Raw genomic sequence first — 18,491 nt, forward strand, 5'->3', positions numbered from 1 at the left:
CACCATTTTTGATCACGTTCATCGATTTTGACGAAACTTAGCCTGGTATTAGATCAAACATTTTTACATCTTTGGACCAAGTTTCAAGATTTTTCAATGAAAATTGTCAATGATACAGCAAATTTAGTGAAGCAGCTCCAAATTTCCCTTTTTTACGGGAATAGCTGTATCTTTGTTTCCCGTCATGGTAAAGACTTCAAATTTTGTGAAGTGTTTGTTGGATAGTTGATCTAAGTTGTGTGAAAATTTCATGAAAAATTATCAACCGAGAAAGAAATGGCAGCTTGTCAAAGTTAGAAGTGGGTGCGCAGTTTCACGCGATTTCATTCTTTTTTGAACGCAACTGTATTTTGTAAATTTTTTAATTTAAAAAAAAACAGGTTGCAGGAATTTTTTCAGCACGTATCAGAGCCGAACAAAATTTTGTCTAAAAACCTGGCTGAATCCGGGTAATATTCGGGCAAATTTTGTCAAAATCTAGGAACTACTTATGAAAAATAAAAAAAAATAACTTGAAAAAAATTCTCATCAAAACATATCAGCAGATTTTAAATGGTATTTTAGCCTTTCAAAATACCTTTTATGACTTTTTTTTTAAACTTGCTCTAAAAATTTCATTTAAAACGCATGAATAAAAAAAATCTACAACACAATTTGTTTTTATAAAAGTGAGCAATTGCATATTTTGACTATTAATAAAATATGGTTAATTTATTTCATTTCTTTTCAGTCTGAATAAAAAATGTCATAATTGAAAAAAAAATTAAATTTCAGATTCTCTATGGCTTTCAAGTTACTGTTTTCATCCATCTTCACACTGCTATGGCTGCACTGGATTCAGGTTCCAGAAGTGGGCAATTCGTTTTCATCCAGAATGTGCCATCGGTTCGACAACATTGAGCTACAAGATCTTTACAGTTTTGTCACACTCAACTCAATGGTGGACAAGGTATGTTATAAAGAAATTGGTTACCTTTAGAAGAAAATAGTTACGTTTAAATGAAAAATTGCGGCTATCAAATTAGGAACGATTTCCACCAAACATCTAATCAGAGAAACAGCCAAAGTTCCACGCGCTTCCCTAAACCCAGCATAACCACCAACCAACCCGAATTTAATGTTTCAGTTTTGCTATGCTCCTGTAATCAAAATTTAGGCTAAACCGAACTGTCCGTTTTTTTTGCCAATCTCAAGCCATGGTTCATGAATTTATAATGTGGTTTCATCATTTGATTCTTGGATGGCTCGGCTAACTCCTCCGGAAAAATTGTTGAACGATGGATGAATTCGGATCTCGGCTGATCCGGAATCTTCAGTGGCTCAACGTTGTTTCGCTGGTCGTTTCCGACCAGAAACCGATGGGAGTCGGTAAAACCTTTACGGTATTTGTAGGTAAGTTTTTGTTTGTTTAAGTGAAATAATTTTTATTCCCAACTTTTGAGTTGCAAACGATCTCCTCTAGAACACTCATATGAACTATTTAAAATAATTTTTCTTCACTTAACATAAAGAAATAAGATATTTTAGCGTCACTTACCTATGTAATCATAGCAATTTTATCGATTTTCATTGAGTCATAATTATTTTCGAAATCCTTCCCCAATATGACAGATTCATTAAAATAATTATTTTACTCGAATTGAAATATTGCGGCTTTCATTTCGATAGAAAAATAACCCATAAATAGTTACATCCCGGTATTATATAAATTCCTTTCGAAATTCCTTTCGTTTCTCTTCCATCCGCCGGAACTGCCAGATCTGCACACCGCAGTTATTTTCAATGTGACCGACCACATTCCGGGGCACTATATTGCGCTCGAATCGGAGTCATCCATAAATCTACTTCGGCCGCGGTTGGAATTATGGTTCTTTGCCAATACCATCATCAGCAGCACTCATAATAATAATAATCGGAAACGACCACCACACCGCAATCGATTCGGCGACGACGACCCCAGCATCACCACTTCAAAAGATTTCGCCGATTTGCCACCCACAGGGACCTCGACGGGCTGCCAAATAAGCGAAGATCCGGATCAGGCAGCGGAACCAGGAGGGATTTCTCACTCCAACGCGCAGATGGCGACGAAGACGACGTCTGAATCATCCCCGGCCAATTGGAAACCGAGGACTCCAACCGCCAATGACGGCGACGCTGAGGGCACCAATGATGTAGTTGGTGGTCGAAATCATCCCCCCATTCCAGCTTCATCGTTATCCACTTCTGGTGGACCACAGGCCCCTGAATATCAAGGTCCATCGACTGATGGCGGCGTTGATGATGATCAGGTTCCGAACTTTGGCAACAACGACGACTGTGAGGACGATGGCACGATGGCCGCAAATGTCATTAGTGGCAGCAGCACTGCGGACCTCGACTCGGATAATCATCAGCATCGTAGTCAATGGTGCACGATGAGCCCGGATTTTGGCAATGGATGCAGTAGGAAAAGTAGCAGCCTGGAGGTGAAATTTTATTTCCGGCATAATTCATTTTTATTTCAGGTAAGTTAAACCGAATAATAGCAAGGGATTGTGGAAACTGGAATAACCTGATATTGAATTTTGATTTTGTGGCTTTCTACATTGAGTATTTAATATGGGTGTTAAATGTCTGACTCGATTAATCAATTTATACAATGACTCATTCCAAGCGACCATGCAGCTACCTTTTTGACAGATTTTTTTTCATTTTCTAGTAGGCTGACTGATCCTATTTTGGACCTAGAGCCTGCTTTGTTCCTAAAATGTCTTAAATTGGAGATAATTCATTTCGCTCCAGATAATTCATTCCTTAGATTTAAGATACTCCTATACATCGCGTCTATTCTCCAAGTCAGGGGCGGCCCAAACAGCTTCTGTCTTGCAGCGAACGGCTTAATTTAAGATATGCGGCTCCCGCCAGCTAAGTCCAAGATGGCAGCCCCATCGCGGGATAGGGACCTTAAGCTAACAACTTACTGTTCCCGATTTAAAATTGTTACGGAATCCGAAAGAAATGAACGACCTGGAACTTTGGCAACGACTTTTAGCATGAAAACACGGACACGAATTAGAACTTGGAACATTTTAACCTTTGCGCAACAAGGCAAGCTGACTCAACTTGCTAGAGAGGCTAGCCGCCTCAAGCTTGAAATTCAGGGACTGAGCAAAGTCCGTTGGCCTAATACTGGAGAACACAAGACACAATCCGGGCAAGTCCTGCTTTACTCTGGCATACGAGGAGAACATGCTACTCGGGAACGAGGAGTTGGTTTCCTGTTAAGCCCGCAGGCCTACGCGGCCCTCATAAGATGGGAACCGATAAACGAAAGAATAATCGTAGCCAGATTCAGAACACGGGTTAGAAACCTTACAATGGTCCAGTGTTATACGCCAACTGACGTTGCCGACTTGCAGGAGAAAGAGCACTTTTACAGCCAACTGAACAGCGTGGTTGAGAGAATTCCGAAGGGTGACATTCAAATCCATTTGGGCGACTTCAACGCAAAGATTGGCTCCGACAATCAAGACCTTGAGCGCATCATGGGGCGCCATGGCCTAGGACAGATGAGCGCAAACGTAGAGCTGTTTGTAGAATTTTGTGGCAACAACAACATGGTGATCGGTGGATCGCTCTTCCCCCATCGACCAGCACATAAGGTCACTTGGGTATCCCGAGATGGCCGAACAGAAAATCAAATTGACCACATCTGCATCAGCCGAAAATGGAGAAGGAGCCTTCTTGATGTCCGCAACAAACGAAGCGCAGACATTGCATCTGACCATCACCTCGTCCTTGGCGAGATACGACTGAGAGTTGCGCGTGTCCAACGGCGCGAGGAAAAAGTCGGGTGTCGATACGACGTCCGCCGGTTGGAGAATCCAGAGGTGAAAAGGGCATACGTTGAACAGCTAGAATCCCGAGCCTCGGAGCTGCCGACAGACGGAACAGTCGAAGAACAGTGGTGTGGAATCAAGAATGCCTTTATCACGACGAGCCATGGTACTCTCGGTAAAGTTTGTGGAAGACGAAGTGAATGGATGTCGGATGAAACCTGGAGGATGATCGATGATCGGAAAAAGGCGAAAGTCGGAATTGAGCAGGCATGTACCGGGTCAGTCAAAGCAGCAGAGGTGCCAGGTGGTATTGTCAAAAATCAGGACACCGCGATGAAAAAAATCAGGACTTTTCAGGACACCACTAAATTGATGAAAATAACACGCAGCTCTGCTTGGATTGCATAACTAAATGTGAAATACAGGTGCCGAAAACGCCTCAAATTATGCAACTGATGCTAGAAGAAAATTGGCTGGCCTTCAGTTAATATCGAGAAACATCATTTAAATATCACTTGAACCAAAGATCATCATCGGATAAACTTGTTAAACTATTTAATTAAAAATTTGTTTGATTTTTTCATCATTTAACAATAAATTGAGTAATAATTTAGATATTTTTAAAAAATCAGGACAAATCAGGACATTTTAAGGGTCATTTTTCAAAAATCAGGACAATTCAAGCGATTTTGAAAAATCAGGACGGCCTTTCGAAAATCAGGACAAATCCTGAAAAATCAGGACACCTGACACCCCTGCAAAGCAGTCCCCCGCTTACGATATGCGGAGCTGGAAAAGGCAGTTAAACGAGCTTGTAGACGAGACAAGAGAGCCTGGACAAACTCCCTAGCCGAAGAGGGAGAAACAGCCGCCGCCAATGGAGATATCCGATTTCTATATGACATTTCTTGCCGCCTCAGCGGTGCAAGGACTAATGCAAGAATGCCGCTGAAAGACCGAGCAGGCAGATCAGCTCAAACGATGGACTAAGCACTTCGAACAACTCTTCCGAGTCACGAATAGCGATGGCCAACAGAACCCGCAGCTCGAAGCGCCAACAGTGAGTCGCATAAATGGCGTCAACTCGGAAGCGCCCTCGCTGGCTGAAATAGAAGCGGCAATCAAAAACATGAAATCCAACAAAGCACCTGGGATCGATTGCATCCCTGCTGAAATGCTAAAAGCCGACCCTGCCCTATCAGCACAAATGTTGCACCGTCTTTTCGCTGACATCTGGGATACTGCAACATTCTCGGCCGACTCTATGCAGGGTATATCGTAAAGGTCCCGAAGAAAGGAGACCTGACAGAGTGCGGTAGCTGGCGAGGCATAACGTTGATCTGTACAACCCTCAAAGTACTCTGCAAAGTGATCCTGAACAGGATCCAGGAGAAAATCGACGCTACACTCCGACGGCAACAAGCTGGATTCCGATCCAGACGATCATGTGTGGACCACATCACAACGCTTTGAATCATACTGGAACAAATCAATGAATTCCAGGACTCTCTTCTGCTGGTGTTCGTTGATTTCGAAAAAGCATTCGACTGACTTAACCATGAAAACATCTGGGCGGCTCTAAGGCGACGAGGGGTCCCAGAGAAACTAGTCCATCTCATCGAAGCACAGTATGAGGCTTTTTCGTGCAAGGTCTTGCACGACGGTGTCTTGTCCGAACCAATCCCGGTAACTGCTGGAGTGAGACAAGGATGTATTCTATCACCGCTAATTTTTCTAATCGTAATGGATGAGATTCTGATTGGATCGATTGACTGTGCACCGAACCGAGGATTGCCGTGGAATCTTTCAACAATGGAGCAACTAAACGTTCTTGACCTGGCTGACGATATTGTTTTGCTCGCCCAAACACAACCAGATATGCAGAGCAAACTCGACGACCTCACCGAAAGTTCCAAGGCAGCAGGTCTCAAAGTCAATGTCGGAAAGACCAAGTCGATGGAGATCAACACAGAAAATCGCTCCAGTTTCATGGTAGCTGGGCAACAAGTTGAGAAAGTGGAGTGCTTCCAGTACCTGGGTAGCCAGATTACCTCTGATGGTGGTACCAGGAAAGACATCGAAACCCGGATCAGAAAGGCCCGATTTGCGTTTGCGAGTCTCCGAAACATCTGGCGGTCACGCCAGATCTCTCAACGAACGAAAATCCGAATCTTCAACTCAAACGTCAACTCCGTGTTGCTGTACGGGTGCGAAACTTGGTGCACATATGCGGTGACGACGCGAAAACTGCAAGTATTTGTAAACCGCTGCCTGCGGAATATCATCCGCGCTTGGTGGCCTGGCAATTGGATCTCGAATGAGGAACTACATCGCCGGTGTCATCAAAGGGCGCTAGAAATCGAGATTCGGGAACGTAAGTGGAGATGGATTGGGCACACGCTGCGAAGAGATGAAAACGAGATTTGCAGAGAGGCGCTAGATTGGAATCTAGAAGGTCATCGAAGAAGAGGCAGACCCAGAAATTCGTGGCGGCGAAGCCTAGCCGCTGAAATCCGAACTGTCGACGAGAATCTTGACTGGGACCAGGTGAAGACGCTGGCTCCGGATCGTCAACAGTGGAGGTCTTTTACCACGGCCCTATGCACCGGAGGATCGGCGCGGGATCATTAAGTAAGTTAAGTAAGATATTTCAAATCTTTTTCTCTGAGATATCCTATTACCCACTGCGCCAAATTCCTTTCCCTTCCTCTACTTCAACTTATTTTTCCACTAAACACTATGGGCCCAGGTCCCCTTTTTCTCAAGATTTTATTTTCTTTATCATAAACTTTCTTCTTCTCATCATAAACTCACCATGAACTTTCAAAAAATCGCCATAAACTTTTTTCCTTTCAGAATAAGCGATGGAAGCAAAATACTGCCTTTTCACTATTCAAGAAACTCCCGTAAGGTGTTCAAAAACCATCATTTTTTTTATCCGACACAACAAAGATCTTGAGTAGACTCAGAACAATATCCGATCGTAAATATTCAAATATTGAACTGATTTTTAGTTTTTTAATCAATTTTCTCATGCCCTTAGTAAGGGTCCTTTATCACATAAACCAGCTGCCACTTAGCAATTAACTTTTTATGTAAAACAATATGTTACAATCGAGAAAAACTTAATTTTAAAATCGTTCAGAGACATAGATAAATGGTAAAATTTAAGATCATTACTCATATTGTATGATGAGTTTTCGAATGTTAATATCTATAATCTAAGTATTAAGGTTGGTGCAATGACTTCTGTTTATTAGCAATATTTTATAAATATTACAGTAATTTTTGGAACGACAGTTTTATTTTGTAATTGATAATGGGTTTCCATTTTTATATACATAACACACGTAGTATTACAGGACACGACACATAACGTTCTTACTTTACGGAAAAAGGATATAAAGTTACCTTTTCTGTCGACCGGTTTCGGGCTCGATGTTGCCCATCAACAGGACGATGTCCGAGAGTCGGAAACCCTTGGAACGATTGTTTATACTTTGACTTGGTAGGTTATATTTATTTTGATTCAGTCATATTAATTCAAAAGGATTTATACAGAAAATCAAGCCAAATTTTTCTTTGTATAATTTCAAATTTTTGTTGTCAAGAGTGAGACATTACTGAATAAAGCATAAAAACAGATTCTTCGAAATACTCGAATTGCTTTTTACACCTTTTTTTAAAAAAAATAACCCGATTTGGCCCCCGGCTGTGTGGTGGCGGCTTATAGAATACACTGAGGTTTTTTTTTACGCGGTATTTGGTCCCGCGTAAAAAAAAACCCGCGTAAAAAAAAACCGCGTTAATTCGAAAATCCGCGTAAAAAAAAACCGCGTTAATTCGAAAATCCGCGTAAAAAAAAAACCTCGTTAATTCGAAAATTCACGTAAAAAAATCCATTTTTATTAAAAAGTTCAAACAAAACAGCACGTTACTAAAAAAACGCGTAAGAACCATGATTATTTAAAAATTTGCGTACAATGATAGTTTATTTTTAAGATAAAAAACAAAATCAATTAGATTAATAGAATAGTAGGGTCTCAGGTCTCATGTTCCATGTCTCAGGTCTTAGGTTTCATGACTCAGGTCTCAGGTCTCATGTCTCATGTCTCATGTCTCAGGTCTCAGGTCTCATGTCTCAGGTCACATGTCTCATGTCTCAGGTTTCAGGTCTCAGGTCTCATGTCTCAGGTCTCATGTCTCATGTCTCATGTCTCAGGTCTCAGGTTTCAGGTCTCATGTCTCATGTCTCATGTTTCATGACTCATGTCTCATGTCTCAGGTCTCATGTCTCATGTCTCATGTCTCATGTCTCATGTCTCAGGTCTCATGTCTCATGTCTCAGGTCACATGTCTCATGTTTCATGTCTCAGGTCTCAGGTCTCATGTCTCATGTCTCATGGCTCATGTCTCATGTCTCAGGTCTCATGTCTCATGTCTCAGGTCACATGTCTCATGTCTCAGGTTTCAGGTCTCAGGTCTCATGTCTCATGTCTCAGGTCTCATGTCTCATGTCTCATGTCTCAGGTCTCAGGTCTCATGTCTCATGGCTCATGGCTCATGTCTCATGTCTCAGGTCTCATGTCTCATGTCTCAGGTTTCAGGTCTCAGGTCTCATGTCTCATGTCTCAGGTCTCATGTCTCATGTCTCATGTCTCAGGTCTCAGGTCTCATGTCTCATGGCTCATGGCTCATGTCTCATGTCTCATGTCTCAGGTCTCATGTCTCATGTCTCAGGTTTCAGGTCTCAGGTCTCATGTATCACGTTCTTAGTCTCAGAGCTAAGATTTTCCCAACTACAAAAATATTCTAAGTGTTTTCCTTTGAAAAAGTCTTAGAATATTTTCTCTGAAAAACCGCGTTAATTCGAAAATCCGCGTAAAAAAAAACCGCGTTAATTCGAAAATCCGCGTAAAAAAACCGCGTTAATTCGAAAATCCGCGTAAAAAAAGCCGCGTAAAAAAAACCGTGTAAAAAAAACCGCGTAAAAAAAAACCTCAGTGTACTACCACTGGGATACTGGTCCACGTCGTACAAGGCGACTTATCCAGTACTTCCCATATGCGTTAGTCATTCTTCAAATGCGACTATCACATTGGGAGGGGGGAACCTTGGCTTGGTTTCAAGCCAAGTTTCTTCAGGGAGGATTCACCAATTGTGCTTATTGCTATTAATGCGCATGCACGAGTTGTATTCTCCTAAATTTTGTAAACACCCGCTTCAAGGTGGTTCTGTGCCTGCGGGCCCCAAAGTGGGGGTAGGAGGGTGTATAATAATCCTATCTTAAGCAGAACGTTGTTAAGGTCTGCACTATAGCCAGGCACTGGTGCAAAGGGCCGTATTTTTCCTGGCAACTCGTGGGATTCAGATTATACACACGATTTTAAAATTTTCATCCTGTATGGGATACCCCGCTTCATGCGTCGATATGAAGGTGCAGAGGTTCTTGTGTGTGATGGAAATATGTGTGGAATTCTTTGATAGAAATGCTTTCTATTAAGGTTGCACAGATAAATCTGCAGCACAAAAGAACCGCTACACTTAACTTATGTCGTTTAATCCTTAATGGAACTGCATCAATCGCCTTGGTCCAAGAACCCTATTTCCGAAATGGAACTTTTTACTTAGGGAATTTGCTCAAACCAAACTTTACTGTGTTCAGTGTAATTGGAATGACTAATGCCCGAATAATGCCTCGTGCATGTATATTGATAAACAATTCTTTAAATGCAACACTTATACCCAATCTAACAACAAGAGATATTTGCGTCGTTCAGGTTTCGCTGCCTGATAGAAAATACGTCTACTGTTCAGCATACTCACCATATGAACAATCATCCCCTACGGATGATTTAAAAAATGTCATTTCATTCTGTGAATCACAAAATATACCTCTTTTAATAGGCTGTGATGTCAATGCTCATCATTTTGTATGGGGTAGCTCAGATATCAATCTGAGAGGCTTAAATTTAATGGAATATTTAAGCAGCACTGATTTAGAAATTCTAAATGTAGGAAATAAACCAACTTTTGTTAGGTGTGACAGAGAAGAGGTGATTGACATCACACTTTGTTCTAGAACAATTTCTCAGGAAATTTCAAATTGGCATGTGCCTAACGAAGAATCGATTTCTGACCACAGGTTTATCTAATTTGAACACTCAGGTGAGTTTTTAGAAACAATTACATTCAGAAACCCAAGAACAACTAATTGGGACCTATATTTGGAGCATCTTGCTACTAAATTTCATGGATATACACCTGAAATTACTACTCCTCTTGAGTTGGATGAAGTGGTTGCAAAAACCACCGAAATTATTTTGAATTCTTATGAAGAAGCATGTCCCTTACGCACGTTGAAATTCAACAAAAACAGTACACCATGGTGGAACTCAAATCTCAGTAAATTACGAAAAAACTGCAGACGCTCTTGGAACCGAAGGCGCACGGAAGGTTTTGATGCTTTCAAGTTGGCTCGCAGAGCTTACCGGAAAGCAACAAGAGCTGCCGAACGCTCAAGTTGGCAGAGCTACTGCACAAACATTTCAAGCTTGCACGAAGCAAGTAGGTTAAATAAAGTCTTAGCCAAATCAAAAGATTATCAGGTTTCATACCTTAAAACCCCTAGTGGTGACTATACATCAAACGACGAAGAAACATTAAGTTGTCTATTCAATACTCACTTTCCAGGATGTGTTGATCAAGATTCATCGATAGAGCCTGAGTTCTTTTCTGGAAGTCTAGATTCCTTGCATTTTGCTCGGAAAATAGTTACTACAGAATCGATCAAATGGGCAATCGATGGTTTTGCTCAATACAAATCTCCTGGAAGTGACGGTTTATTTCCAGTATTGCTTCAAAAAGGTTTCGATCATTTCAAACACATATTAAGAAAAATAATGATAAGCAGTTTTGCTCATGGATATATTCCTAAACTTTGGCGGCAGATAGCCGTGAAATTCATCTCTAAAGGGGGACGATCATCATACGACGAAGCCAAAAGCTTTCGTCCTATTAGTCTAAGTTCATTTCTATTAAAAGCACTTGAACGTTTAATTGATCATCATATTAGGCAAGAATGTCTTGTCCAACATCCGCTTAATGCGACACAACATGCATACCAAACAGGAAAATCAACATTAACTCTTCTGCACAACGTAGTACATAATATTGAAAATAGTTTTTCACAGAAAGAATCGTGTCTAGGAGCATTTCTAGACATAGAAGGAGCATTTGATAATGTTTCGTTTACATCAATAATGGATGCGGCACTACTTCATGGAGTGCCTAGTGTTATAACTAACTGGATTAGCGCAATGCTAAGTAACAGGAATCTTCATTCGTCTTTAAGACAGGCTTCAATAACAAAAGTTAGCACACGTGGTTGCCCACAGGGAGGTGTACTATCACCTCTTTTGTGGAACCTAGTTGCAGACGGCTTGTTGAGAAAACTCAATGACCGTGGAATACCAACCTATGGATTCGCAGATGATTATCTTCTGCTGGTAAGATGTTTGTGCATAAGCACATTATTTGATATAATGCAACAAGCTCTGCGCTCTGTTGAACGATGGTGTTCTCATGTAGAACTGTCAGTTAATCCTCTAAAAACTAATATTGTTTTATTTACTAAAAAACGTATCACCCGCGGGGTGCGCTCTCTGCTGTTTTATGGTTCCGAAATCACCGTGTCTGATCAAGTTAAATATTTGGGTGTCATTCTTGACTCCAAATTAAACTGGTCTGATCACATCGAATTCAGAATCAAAAAAGCATGCATGGCCTTCGGACAATGCCGACGTGCAATCGGGAAAAACTGGGGACTCAAACCCAAACATATTCACTGGATTTACTCCACAATAGTAAGACCAATTCTGGCCTATGGGTGTCTAGTGTGGTGGCAGAAAGGAGAAGTTGCAACAGTTCGGACTAAACTAAATCACCTTCAAAGAATGTGTCTTTTGGGGATGTCCGGATCGTTCACTACAACTCCTACTGCAGCACTAGAGGCTCTGTTTTCAATCAAACCTCTACACTTGTTCCTAAAACAGGAAGCCTTCTCATGTGCTTTTCGTCTACAGGCAGTTGGTCTCTGGCTGTCAGGAATTATCGAAAGATCATCGAGTCATACAAATGTGTGGCCTGAATTAGTTAGATTAAACAAGTTTAATCTAGCGCCAAACGATTTAACACTCTCGAGTAGTTTTCCCTACATGGGGTTTAAAGTCAAATTTCCATCTCCTCAAGAATGGTTATCAGGTTTTGTAGAGGACCAAATGTCCTCTCATATTGTATTCTATACTGACGGTTCATTATCAAACGGCCGTGCAGGTGCAGGAATTTACTGTCACGAGTTGAACATAGAATATGCTCAACCTCTAGGAAAATATTGTACAGTCTTTCAGGCTGAGCTATATGCTATTATGTATGGAGTGCAAATTGCACTTCAAAAGAAGATTATGTTCAGAACAATTTATTTCTGTTCAGATAGCCAAGCAGCTATCAAATCACTCAGTGCTTCCAGTTCTAGATCAAAACTGGTAATCGCATGCCGGAAAGCAATCGAAGAACTTGCTGAAGGCAATGGATTAAACCTTCTATGGGTACCCGGACATAAGGGAATTTTTGGAAACGAATGCGCCGACGAACTCGCTAGAGCTGGGTCGGAAAAGGAATTTTACGGACCAGAGCCGGCTGTCCCAATATCGCCATGTTGGTTCAGAAACCAAATTCAAACTTGGTCCTCTAACCAGCATGAACGATACTGGGAAGAGTTGGACACTTGTCGTCAAACTAAATTATTTTTAGAAAAACCATCTCCAATCATATCGAGTTACTTATTAACTTTAAATAAATTTCATTGCAGCATCTTGATCAGAGCACTCTCCGGTCATTGTAAACTCAACTATCACATGCACAACATTCAGCGTGCTGAATCTCCAGTATGTGGTAGTTGTGAATCAGATGTGGAAGATCCCTTCCATCTTATATGTAACTGTCCCTCATTTGCCAGACTACGTTTTCGTACTCTGGGATCTTACGCTTTAAGCGAATCTGAGTTTAAGAAATTAAACTTAAAAAACATTCTATCATTCCTTACCGAATGTAGAAAAGAGCTTTAATGCTAATAATCCCTAGTGGAAAGGCTTTATGCCATCTTAAATAGATTGAATTTATTTCTTCCTTTTATAGGTTTTTCAGGTTTCTCAGGTAAATGATGAAATCTTGGATAAAAAAAGGCTAGGCACAATTTTCCCGTATGTTTGGATAACGTGCCGCTATTAAGCCTACCCCTATTCTGATACATAACACACGTAGTATTACAGGACACGACACATAACGTTCTTACTTTACGGAAAAAGGATATAAAGTTACCTTTTCTGTCGACCGGTTTCGGGCTCGATGTTGCCCATCAACAGGACGATGTCCGAGAGTCGGAAACCCTTGGAACGATTGTTTATACTACTTGACTTGGTAGGTTATATTTATTTTGATTCAGTCATATTAATTCAAAAGGATTTATACAGAAAATCAAGCCAAATTTTTCTTTGTATAATTTCAAATTTTTGTTGTCAAGAGTGAGACATTACTGAATAAAGCATAAAAACAGATTCTTCGAAATACTCGAATTGCTTTTTACACCTTTTTTAAAAAAAATAACCCGATTTCCTTCGACAAATTTACACGGTAAGCAAGTTGAACTCAAAATTGAGTTTGATGAGTTAAAAAGTGAGCTAGATTAAATTGATCTAATTTATTTCCATACTTGATTCGATTTCATGAACAAAACGATGAAGATAAATTGTGCGCGCTGCAGTTGACCCTATTCCCGGCGTATACATAGCGAGTAATTGACTATTTTGCTTAGTGAAAAACTAGGTTTTTGTGCATTTTTTTCCTGTGCGTTTGATATTTCCAACAAGGGGAGACTGGTACTGGTACAACACCGTATAACAGTGACATGATATTTATATTTTCGTTAGGTCCTTTATTTTAAATCAGATCTCTGGAAGTCGTCGGTGACCGATGGTATGGCAAAAATGTAAACTTATGGTGAAATTTTACCGGATGATGCAATGCGGAATATCGAACTTGAGGGAATATCCAATAATTTAAATGCAAAATTCCTGGTCAAACACAAAGTTGAGTTGACATTGACATTGAACAATAGTTTTGGACAGACTTTCCTTTTCGACCGTTTCTAATTTGTTATTTTGTTGGAGTTGTGTCGGAATAAAGTAAAGTTTTGTGAATTTAATAAGTACCTAATATAGTCAGTTTTCTTTAATATGAATGACAATATACGAAAAAACATGACATCGTTAGGCGCGAAATGAAAGATTTGCTAAAGGCAACAGGCAGCTGGAAATTTCACTTCGTCAATAGCGCTGAATAATCTGTAAAAAATGGTAAGTGAAGTCTCGAAATCTTGTTGTTTTTAAACCCTGATTGAAAATTTTTGATGTAAGAGCATGCAAAATTATTTTGAACTTTGAAGTCTATGACACAGTTTCTTAAAATTAAGCAAATTAAAAGGATTATTTAAAATTTTCTGTCATATAGGACCGAAGTGGGGTATGGGTCGAAGGTAGGGCAACTAACCCTAAATGTTTGAAGTTTTGTAGTGAGGACAAATGTATGGTCGTTTCAAAAGCTTTCTAAAAGCTCCCTAACTAATCCAAACTTTTCTATGGAGGACATGTAGTGGTAAGAATAAGGTTTAGCAATTGCTTCGGTGGCATTTACTTAGCTCCAAATCAAGCAAAGGAAAAGCTCAAAGCATTTGCTAAGTTTGGTACGAATAAACATTTGCTTAGCGGATGTGTACTTAAACTTTAGAACATAGCTTTTGCTTTGAAAAATAGAGCTATCCAACAAGCAGAATCTGTAGTTTTCTTAAGTACATTAAAATAAAACAAACCGAAAATTTAAAATTACGGCTAAAACAGCCACGATCTTAGGGTGCGGGTAAGAACGACCGAAAAGTATTTTAGGCAATACATGACAAGCTCTAAAAAGCACAGGTCGAAATGTTTGTTTGTTGATAGGACAATTCCAATTGGTCTAGCGAGCAAGAAACAGTTCGTTCACTAGAAAAACAAAATGTTTTACCAATTAAAATTAGCTACTTTAAAATCAATAAAATATGTTTGTTTTGTTAAAACTTTTAAAAAAAATCGTTTAAATCGTTTAATCGTTTAATCGTTTAATTAAAATGTTATTCCAAGCTCGGGCCAGTTGGGAATTCTTTCACTATTCCTGGTTATCTGGAATGTTTGCTATTCGATTTGTTCAATTTCTTGTAACACGAATCATTCCATACAACGCCAAGAATATGAAAAAATTGGTTTTTACTTCTATTTTTGTTTATCCATGTTGAAAATGCCTATTTGAATCGGTTTGAAGTGCAATATTGCCAATTTGATACATTTATCACGTTATTGAAAAAAAAATCATTAGAAAAGTCTGCTACCGAGCATGCTTAAAAAGTAAAGCAATTGCTTGGAGATTTGTCGAGCAATTGCTTCAGATTTGGGCTTTATTCATACCAAACTAGCTTGTTCTAAAAGTAAAAGATTCTGTAGGAGAAAACAGCTGTCAAAATAAACTTTATTCATAGCAACCGAAGCAAATGCTTCAAGTGACACTCGACTGCTCGATTTGGTTCAGCAAAAGCAATTGCTAGGTTTTTTTCATACCACCGATGGTGTCGCTAGTGTTTGCTTAATAATTCCCATTGTGGCTGTTTCCGTATAATACTTCTGTGCTGCTTAACATGTTCTAACATGTTTCGGCTTTACTGACGCTTGCCTCAATTGTTGCACACTCCCTCTCTTCACGATCCTCGACCACCCGCTATGCTCACTTCGAAGAAACTCCATATCTTCCAATATTTTTTAGATCACTGCTAGCCACCCACCATACAATCTTAAAATCACAACTTTAAAATATCAATTAATCCGTTAATTCAATATCACCCTACAAAAAATTGCGACCTGACAACAAAAAAAGATTCAATGCCCAACGCAGCGTGGAAAACCGAAAAAATCTACCGTTCACCTCGGCATCCCAGACACGACTGTGAAATGATTTTTTTTAAAGGTCATCATAAAAGAAAACAAATTAATTCCTTAAATTCAAAGTTTTTCATTCTTTGTTTAAATCATGTTCTAGAAAAGAAAAAAATAATTGAAAAAAGTGTGTTGCAAAAATACTTGTTCCCACCACTCTTGTTTTTTTCACAAAAAATCCTATGTTAGGTAGAAAAGAATAAATACAAAACACGTCTAAAGCAGGGGCTTAATAAAACAACAACAAATCGACAAAGGCATTAAATGGTTAAAATCGAAGATGTATTGAAATTAATTTATTTAGCTCTTGTGGTTATGCAATTTTTGGAAGGAATTTTTTTTTAAATTTGTTTAAATTTATTGTTTAAGTTATTCTTAGAAGTCAAAAAGCGCCTATTGGAAAAGAAGATCTCCACAATGGAACATTAATTTGGAAAATTGAAGGAATCTCACTAAGAAAAGTTCTTAATATTTATGAACTTCGAGCGTTTTTACATCTCTTTAACTGTTTTTTCCCGCTGGGGATCACCATCCTAGGACCGCTTATGCTTTGAAGTTACCTTATTTCACTTAATACTAAGGCGTACATCTGTCAGAGATGTACGCCTTAGAAAGGGTACTACAAATTTATGTCGTGACCGAGATTGATGATGATCTCATGATCGCTGTCTTATTAGATAGGGGGCTACATAATTTTTCTGCGTATCTGTACCATGAGCAGTTAAGACACCAAATGGAAAATTTTGTCAAGATCTAACATATGAAGTTAACACATTGTGGACCAAATACGAGATTTTTTCGCTTGCCACAAATGAACAGTTCTTAGAAGCACAAGTGAAATATTATAAAATTAATAATGAAACTTCAAAATTGCACTCAGCACTTCGATAACTATAAGATACTAAATTTGTTGAATTTGGTCCAGAGAGTTTTGAGATAAAGATTGCCGAATTCAGCTAAAATTTCTTTGCGGTCCTCAATATGTTGTTTTTTTAGTTTAGGTTATTTCAATCGATATTGGTTGCTCTCACATTGAGCTAAACACCCACCACATATCATTCCAAATCCAGCTTCGGAATTTGGCATCATAATGGAATGATCATAATCGAATGAAAGTTCTATCTATAAGTCAACCTCTTCTTACTTCCTGTGATAGTTCCCACCGGCGAGTGGGCCATCGCTCAATCTCCAAGATCCTGACGAACACCAAATTACGCTCGTATTTGATCTTTGGTTGCTGCATAAATCTGGATTTGCACCACTTTAAGTTGCTTCTTTTTTCTTACATTTGTCACTGAATCAATTTTGCAGCAAGCAGCATCACAAAGCTTACATAATCCTTCTCCCCCTGCTTTTCCCTCTTCATTTCTACTAGGAGGAAAGCTCAAATCGGCACCGACAACTGACAAGCCATTCCCCGGAGCTCAACTTCAAACGATTTCCGTTTCAATCAGAGTCACATTATTTTTTTTCTCCTCTATTTTATCCTTGGTGTGCAACTCAAGAAAAATAAGAAAATTTTCAGATGATGTAAACATTTTCCCTATCTCACCCAGTGAAGCATTTTTTGGGGAAGAGTATGGAGTGTCAGAAAAGCGGAACCAGAACTGGAAGGAAAAAAAACACGAACGCTTCCCTGAGAAAATACCGAGCTGAACCCGGAAAGGATTTTTTCTATATTTTATTCCAACACTTCCACCCGCTTCATCACTTCCCCAATTTTCATCCACAGCAACAGACAGCGGAAGAAACTCTGGAATATTATGATAAGATGACAGCGACATGGCTCGGGAAAGAGGGCGCAAATCCGCCGCAAATCCTTTCGAGTGGAATTTAAAATTAATTTTAGAAACACACATTTGCTGCCACTCTACAATTCGGGTTGAGTAAATTTTTGGGGATGGTTATTTCACCGGCTCATCGCCATTACTGTCGGATTTTTTTTTTCATAAAACATAATGAACATCACATCTGTAGAAAAATATTTATGATCATTTAGAGTGCTTATTTGTTTATTGATTTTCATTTCAGCACACGTTGGGGTCGCTGTTTCGCCACATTCTGGAGCGCCCTTTGCGGAAATCTTTGCGGCGATTGGAGCGTATTTTGAATGAGCTGCAAGCTCATCAAGTGTTTTGAATGGAATAAAATAAATCCCTACTCATTGGAACATTTTTTTTCCTTCGAATTGCTTCAACTAAATCCATTCTGCTAGAGGATTTTCGGTAGGGCGTTGGAATCTTTGAACAATCGGGCCAGCGGTGGCATTAAAAAGCTGCTGGAATAGATTTGTTACAATCTGTTGAGAAAAAATAAATATTATTCCAATATACCAAATTTGATAAAGTTTTTATCCTACCTTGACAAAACTGTCCATGTTTTCTGTCACAAAGTTGCTATCCATATTTGAAAGCCATTCGAGCCGTTTGTCATCATTAACTGAAGTGCTGTCCGATACTGTGTATGGTTTTCGACAAAGATATTAAATCTAAATGTAGCTGGAGTAATTACCCGAATTAAGTACCTACATCTAGGTCATTTTTTGTTCTCTATGACCAAAAAAAATTGAAATTTATTGCGGATGCCAAATTCATTA

At 39.4% G+C, this 18,491-nt stretch overlaps 1 protein-coding gene across 1 annotated transcript; it reads left to right on the forward strand.

The window, feature by feature from the left end:
* The first annotated feature begins 774 nt into the window (after positions 1-774).
* On the forward strand, positions 775-18,065 carry LOC129757567 (uncharacterized). The gene is made up of 4 exons (XM_055754842.1): positions 775-949; positions 1,317-1,392; positions 1,759-2,507; positions 17,927-18,065. The coding sequence occupies exons 1-4, from the start codon at positions 782-784 to the stop codon at positions 18,032-18,034; spliced, it is 1,101 nt and encodes a 366-aa protein (XP_055610817.1). The 5' UTR covers positions 775-781; the 3' UTR covers positions 18,035-18,065.
* The last annotated feature ends 426 nt before the right edge of the window (positions 18,066-18,491 follow it).

This window comes from Uranotaenia lowii, chromosome 3 (genome assembly GCF_029784155.1).
Source record: "Uranotaenia lowii strain MFRU-FL chromosome 3, ASM2978415v1, whole genome shotgun sequence".
In the NCBI taxonomy this organism is placed as follows: Eukaryota; Metazoa; Arthropoda; class Insecta; order Diptera; family Culicidae; genus Uranotaenia; species Uranotaenia lowii.

Bases quoted from the DNA above. Each gene is read 5' to 3' on its own strand.
- LOC129757567 (XM_055754842.1), top strand. From the start codon at position 782: ATGGCTTTCAAGTTACTGTTTTCATCCATCTTCACACTGCTATGGCTG. The intron at 950-1,316 runs GTATGTTATAAA...CGGAATCTTCAG, and splicing joins TCAACTCAATGGTGGACAAG to TGGCTCAACGTTGTTTCGCT. The intron at 1,393-1,758 runs GTAAGTTTTTGT...CGGAACTGCCAG, and splicing joins AACCTTTACGGTATTTGTAG to ATCTGCACACCGCAGTTATT.